The sequence below is a fragment of the Calcarisporiella thermophila genome, assembly GCF_041956535.1.
Source record: "Calcarisporiella thermophila strain CBS 279.70 unplaced genomic scaffold VTP21scaffold_15, whole genome shotgun sequence".
Taxonomy (NCBI): Eukaryota; Fungi; Calcarisporiellomycota; class Calcarisporiellomycetes; order Calcarisporiellales; family Calcarisporiellaceae; genus Calcarisporiella; species Calcarisporiella thermophila.
The window spans coordinates 127762-134564 of record NW_027192205.1 but is presented as its reverse complement, the minus strand read 5'-3'; the positions used below and the strand labels follow the sequence as shown (position 1 = coordinate 134564).

The following is a 6803-nucleotide window of genomic DNA, read 5'->3' as shown; positions in this document are numbered from 1 at the left end:
GGGCGGTGAAGAGAGAGAGAGAGAGAGAGAGAGGGCGCAGAAAAAGGGGGCGAGAGGGCGGATGAGAGGGGGCGAGAAATAGGCCGGAGGGCGTGGAAAAAAGAAAAAGAGCAAGCGATTTTGATTGTTTGGATTTGGACGTCGGTTTTAAACACGCGGGCAGATCTTCTCCCCCGCAGAAGGTGTGCATCCTCGTCCCCCAAGTTTGGGTTAGCAATCCAGCAACTCAGCGGAGCCGGCCTGCCCGTCTCCCACTCACCGCGAGGATAGCGGCGGCCGGCTAAAATTATCGCACGCGCTGAGTTCCAAGAGGGAAGCCGCGCCCAAAATAGAACACTTGGCACGAATAGAAAGCGCCCGTTGCTCTGGGCGACTGACATTTCCCACCCTTTCCCGTGCTGCCCAGCCTTGTCCCATTAACACAGTGCACCACTGCTCACATGGCCCTTTTTTGTGGATATGTTTGGTCCAGACCCAAATCGAGTTGCTCGCTCCAATGAGCTTCGCCCACAGCCTTCTGGCCCGAAAGGCCAGCTTCCAAAGAGACGGCACGACCGTCACTAGACGCCATCCTGATTCCATACTTGACTAGCACCCGCCACACATTCTCTCCCACTCTCTTTGGCAGCTGGCGCCATTCAATCGGGCTCGCATTGCTAGATCGTGGCGGTCTCTGCACTGGACGCCTACTATGTTCCAAGTTCTCTTGGCTTTTGATGCACCTCGGATCTTTAAGGTTGTCAGTATCTTTATTTTTCCCATACTCACGCGGGTGTGCAAGCAATCATCTAAAGCAATCATCTTTTCCCAGCATTTGGATCTTTCCCAGATGTTCATTATTTCGGGCCATTGTGAACCTCCACCTTTATACTTGTTCATAGTGTAGTCGTTCCTCCCGAGAAATGCCCTTATAATGGCCGACATTTTCGCCGCTAACGTCAATCCGCAATTGGATGCCATTAGCAACCGTATATACTCCTTGATTTCCTCGACAGCAGAATCAATCATCTCGAGGCCTTAGCCTGCTGGATAGGTGATATAAACTCAATGTAGTTTAAAGTTTATAAATAGGTTCAGCTCTATTTTTATAGGGTACACACTGTGACGTGAAATGGTTCTCATGCTGCTAACTTTCTGAGATTTTCGTATATATAAGCCAATGAGTTATCTTGCTACCTATCCATACGCCAAAGGAATATTAATTTCCATTGTTAAAGCGACTCATAGAGTGCGATTCCGTATTACAAGGAAGCTCCCAGATGAACATATGGTGCACAAGTGTGCTCTAGTTTACGCTTCAGATGTCGAACCTCTATCCACAGGATGCCTTCCACTTGGTGTCTTGTTCAACACCGATTCTTACCCTACAAGACTGGCTAGTATATATCGCATTGGTTATATCCATGATAGTTTTAGATCAAATGGATGGCTACACATAGATACGGATACTCTGATAATTAGAAATACGAGAGCGCATGTATTTGGTGAAATATATAAGTAGGATGGCAGTGAGCATAGTGCAGTAAAAAGTCGTGAGGTTTAAGCCCAGAAACTGGGAATAAGTCTTAGTTAGAGTTGCAGAATCTAGGAGTAAAAGTGACCCAGTTTTGCAATTCTGAATATAGTGATGGTATGACAGAATAGGATGACTTTCGTTTCATATGGAAAGCTCGCTTGATCTTTCAAATTGACTCGAACTCTTGTTTTCGTTTTATTTTGATTAATTGGTTATATTTTACCTGCTTGAATTGTATTCAACAAATTTTAGAAATCCATTCAAGATCTCTATTCAATATGTGACTTCTCAACCGAAAATGGTAGCGTACATTCACCTCTTTGGCATACTTTTGGTTTAGGCAAATCAAAAAATCAATCGAGATACTACTCCAAGCTTGTTCATTGTATTGTCGTTTCTTAGCACATTTTCATGATTGCTTAATCTACCAGCAATAAAGAATGATATACAGGTTGAACATGTCGCGATATTTCACTCAACTAATAAGAATTGTTTAATCTGAATATCCATCTTGGTAGTAGTGATATGAAAATATAAAGCACAGATCAACAATAAAAATGGTCAAACTTATACATGAGGATCGACTAATTTATACTACTAATACTAAAATATTGACTAATCTACGATTTAAACCACAATCCCCATAATCTCTTTTATCCTAATATCCAAGTTCCTCCATCAACAGCAATTATCTGACCAGTTATATAATCACCCGCATCAGAAGCCAACAATAGCGACACTCCTCCTATATCCGTATTACTCCCTAGCCTTTGAAAAGGAATATACTGCATTATATTATCCAAATGCTCAATAGCTTTGTCGAACATCTCCGAAGGAAAAGCTCCTGGTTCTATCACATTCACAGTGATGTTTTCACTAGCTAGATCAGCAGCAAGTATTTTAGAAAGATGATTTACGCCCGCTTTGGACACGGGATATGCATATTGTCTAAATTCGTTAGGGCGTTTCTTTATGCTAGTGACGGTGGACCCGATATTAATGATTTTCCCGGGGTGCCCTTTAGTGGCCTTCAACAAGGGAAGGAAAGCTGCGACCATAAAGTGTATACTCTCGAGATTGATCTGGAAAGTTTTTCTCCATTTTTCTTGATCATATTCTTCGCCCGGGTACGCCACACCAGCATTATTCACGAGAATATCGAGCCGATCTTCAGGAAAACTTTTGACTAGCTCGTCAACCGACTCTCGACTAGACACATCACCTTGCAGTGCGATGATATTCCCACCAGACACCTTCTTCAACACATCCAATCTGCGTCCCACAATGTACACTTTGGCACCGTTTGCCTCAAGGGTCTTTGCAATCATGAGCCCAATCCCGGTTCCTCCACCGGTCACCAAAGCTACCTTGTTGCTCAGGTCGAAAAGATGAGAAGCCTGCAGACTCAAATTCATGTTTAAATTAATTCATGTTAAAAACCATCGCCTTCAAACGACTCGTATTTATGTGAAAAAGAATGATATTTGAGCTTGGCATCATTATAATGATGCTTATGCTTGACATTGTTCAAGTATTTCTCGATGACTAAAAGGATTATAAATTATTTCTAAATAAACTTATTACTAAATAATTTTATTTCTAAAGGGGCTTCATTTTACTCTCTATTTTCTAATACTTCTCACAGGAATTCTGATGTTACTCAGTTCCGTGGAATTTGAATCCGTCGTTGATGGATTGTGTCTGGATCCCCACTAACTGTTACGATTACTTTTTTTAGAAATTGTATTCGTCTTGTTTAAATTTTGTGATGTGATTCAATAGCATGATTGCGTTGATCTCTCCTCTTATCTCTCAGCGGCTGATGATTACTAATTCAAAAAATTATTGAATTTCAGAGCAGTTTTTCCCCGGATTAATTGCAAACAAACTTGGTATAAATTTCAATATATATGACGAATACTGTAACCGTGTTTGAGTTGGTACTCTCCAAACTGGAACGCGAAATGAAGTCTTTTATTTACCATATAAATGACCATAAAACTGTTACTTGAAATCGAACATTAACCTAAAACTAGATTTTCTACATGACAAATACAAATGTATTCAAATAATGTTATGATTTATTATAGCAAGCTCTGCTTAGAATAAAAACAAATTCATACTGACCATTTGGGTACTTTTACTAGGGAATCTGATATAAACTGATATGCCACAACAATGTTGATTTACATTTAACAATTTCATACATAATATCCATACAGTATTGCGGCGCAGCTAATAATGTTAAGAGAAAGTGGCATTGAAATCAAAAAGTCGACTGACAATCGATGTCAGTGTAATACTGGACTTCCCATGCCCAAGAACTGCAGTATATACTTGCTCTAGGGAATACTTTTGATTTAGCTATAAAAAAATCAATAGAACACTATTCCAAACAGTCTGTCCACCTTACGATTTTTTCTGTTCATACTCTCACGTTAACTCTATGCCAACAATATAAACAGGATAAAAGGATGTCATACTGGTTGAAAATATCTCGATATTTCAAGTAAAAGCATCAAGTTCATATACCAATATTCGGGGTAGTAATAAGTAGAATTTAGATATCGATTCTCAAATATAAAAGCATACTAATTTTTTTTTCAGTAAATAGTTGCTGGCTAACTACTACTACCAGTCTTGAATACCGACTAATCTGCGATTTAAACCTTTAATCCTCTCTGCCTCTCTTATTCTAATATCCAATATCCTCCATCAACAGTTATTATTTGGCCAGTTATAAAATCCCCGCATCAGAAGCCAACCATGGTGACAATTCTTCTATATCCATGTTTCTCCCTAACCTTCGGAAAGGAATATGCTTTAAGATATTATTTAAGTCTTCTTCTAGGCGTTTTATAGTCAGCCCCGAAGGAAACGGTCAACCCCGATCCTTACCCCACGAGGCTAACAAGTATAGATCACAGAGTTTATCTCTTTGCTAGTTTTAGATCATATGAATGGCTACACATAGCTGGGGAGGCTCCGATATTTAGAAATACGGGAGCACTTGTGTTTGGTGAAATATTCAAACAGAAAAGTATGCATTGAGCAGTGAAGAGACGTGAGGTTTAAATCTAGGAATTAGGAAGAAGTCGTAATTAAAAGGTAAGAATGTAGGTGTAAGGGTGAACTAGATTTGTAAACCGGAATATACAGAATAGGGCGACTTTCATCACATTTGGGAAGTTCGCTTGACCTTTCAAATATTGCTCGTGTTTCTTGTGTTCGTTCTAGTCTGATCATCTGGTTATGTTTTACCTTGCTTGAAATATATTCCATGACTTGTAGAAATCCATTCAAGATTTTAATATCGGACCTCTTTGGATACAGGATATGCATAAGTCCTCCACTGGTTAGTGCTATTTATCATGTTGGTAACGGTGGATCCGATATTAATGATTTTTCCGGGGTACCCTTTAGTGGCCTTTATCAAGGGAAGGAAAGCTGCGACCATATTGTAAACACTATTGAGATTGATCTGGAAGGTTTTTCTCCATTTTTCCTGATCATTTCCCTCATCCCAGAACCCTATACCAGCATTGTTCACGAGAATATCGAGCCGATCTTCAGGAAAACTTTTGACTAGCTCGTCAACCGACTCTCGACTAGACACATCACTTGCAGTGCGATGATATTCCCACCAGACACCTTCTTCAACGCATCCAATCTGCGTCCCACAATGTACACTTTGGCACCGTTTGCCTCAAGGGCCTTTGCAATCATGAACCCAATCCCGGTTCCTCCACCGGTCACCAAAGCTACCTTGTTGCTCAGATCGAAAAGGTGAGAAGCCTGCAGACTCGAGTCCATTTTCAGGATAAAGTAAAAATTTTCGTTTTCAAACTATTTAGTTGGAAAAAAAAGAATATTTGTATTCGGTATTATTCAGGCTAATCTCGATGACTAAATGCATTATTAATTATTTTTTGTTTAATTTCTTAAAGTGTTTCATCTGTTTCTCAGATTTCTAAAATTTCTTTGAGATACAATGGTGTTTCTCGGTTCTGACGAATTCGAACCTCCTATTGACGAGTTGGCACCACACTAATTGCTCGGGGTAATCGTGGGCTATGTGTTTTAAACTTACAAGGTATGTTCTATTGACGTTGATATTAAAATTTCCTTTTACACGAGAGGTTTAGGTTCATTCCCTGGATAAATTTGTTATTTTTCGGGCTCTACTAAAATCTTTGCCCTATTCATTAAAAATTAAGATTTAACTTAATGCTAAGCATAGTGAGTGCTGCGATTTTTTGTAGGACACTACAGAATTCACTGTAGATTATAGATTATTCTGGTAATAATGAACAGGGTTCAGATATAAGTTATTATGGTGAATTATTGGAAAAAAATTAACATATGAAAATTAAAAAAAAATCTCTATCCTGCGATATTCCATCATTTTTTTTTGTAAACTCGTGTATTTTTAATTATGGATCTCCACAAATGACGGCCCACATTTAAAACGGTCTATAATGTGAATATTTTTTACCGAGTGGAAGGGTTTACCATGATTTTAATAAACTTGTTGCTAATAAGAAAAACAATTTTGACCGATTTTTGTAAATATGCGCAATAATATTCCATCTTTAGATTTAATTTCATCGTTACCAGTACTATTGCAATTCTACCAACATGTGAAGGTAAAAGAAAACCCTATGACCCATCTGCGCCAAATTTCCTCATTTGTCCAACTATTCCGAACATAGTACCAATCCAATTTAACACTGCTAATAGGCAGAATATCTGTTCTATACTTGCTAATAGTTAGTTTAAAGACTGAGATGGATCGCAAAACGCTTTGTGAGGTGTCATTAGATTTAATTTGATGCAAATAACTAAATGCAGCATCTTACTATAAAGATGATGGTCATATTTAGGATTCCTGGTATTGGGATATAATGTCAAGCTAATGGTGATTTATTAAATATGTTTGGCGCACCGACTCTCTTTACAAGAACCCGATTTGCTGGGTATGAAGTTATGAAATGAAATCTTAGCTAGATTATACTAAAAGGTTCCGAGACAGTGTATTAATTCATTTCATAAGTATAAATATCGGTAAGAAATCGGAAAGGACCCCTATTATTTCTAAAATAATTTGTTTGATCTATAAAGAACTTGTGCGCTACTTGTCCAAGCGAGTCAAACTTATGGAAGCTGAATTTATAAAAATTGAAGATGTGATTGCCATAGATGGGCTTGGCAAGGACCGCTTTCAGAGCCAAACCCTTACTTCACATGTGCAGGTTCTTCAACCAGGAGTTAATGGTAGGCTCAATTT

General features: G+C 38.7%; 4 protein-coding genes across 4 annotated transcripts in view; 1 reads left to right on the top strand and 3 right to left on the bottom strand.

The window, feature by feature from the left end:
- Positions 1-436: 436 nt before the first annotated feature.
- On the bottom strand, positions 437-924 carry VTP21DRAFT_2646 (uncharacterized protein; the record flags this gene model as incomplete). Its single annotated transcript, XM_069392861.1, has 2 exons — positions 437-729; positions 765-924. The coding sequence occupies 2 exons, from the start codon at positions 922-924 to the stop codon at positions 437-439; spliced, it is 453 nt and encodes a 150-aa protein (XP_069249894.1).
- A 1245-nt stretch (positions 925-2169) lies between these two features.
- On the bottom strand, positions 2170-2931 carry VTP21DRAFT_2645 (uncharacterized protein; the record flags this gene model as incomplete). Its single annotated transcript, XM_069392860.1, has 1 exon — positions 2170-2931. One exon carries the CDS (start codon positions 2929-2931, stop codon positions 2170-2172), a length of 762 nt encoding a protein of 253 aa, XP_069249893.1.
- Positions 2932-4823: 1892 nt separating this feature from the next.
- On the bottom strand, positions 4824-5329 carry VTP21DRAFT_2644 (uncharacterized protein; the record flags this gene model as incomplete). The annotated part of the gene is made up of 2 exons (XM_069392859.1): positions 4824-5047; positions 5119-5329. 2 exons carry the CDS (start codon positions 5327-5329, stop codon positions 4824-4826), a joined length of 435 nt encoding a protein of 144 aa, XP_069249892.1.
- Positions 5330-6672: 1343 nt separating this feature from the next.
- The window catches only part of VTP21DRAFT_2643 (uncharacterized protein), a gene marked incomplete at both ends in the record, with an annotated part of 1108 nt that continues 977 nt past the window's right edge, over positions 6673-6803 (top strand). The window contains one exon of the mRNA XM_069392858.1: positions 6673-6790. Coding sequence (XP_069249891.1) covers positions 6673-6790 — 118 coding nt within the window. The remainder of the gene's footprint in view (positions 6791-6803) is intronic.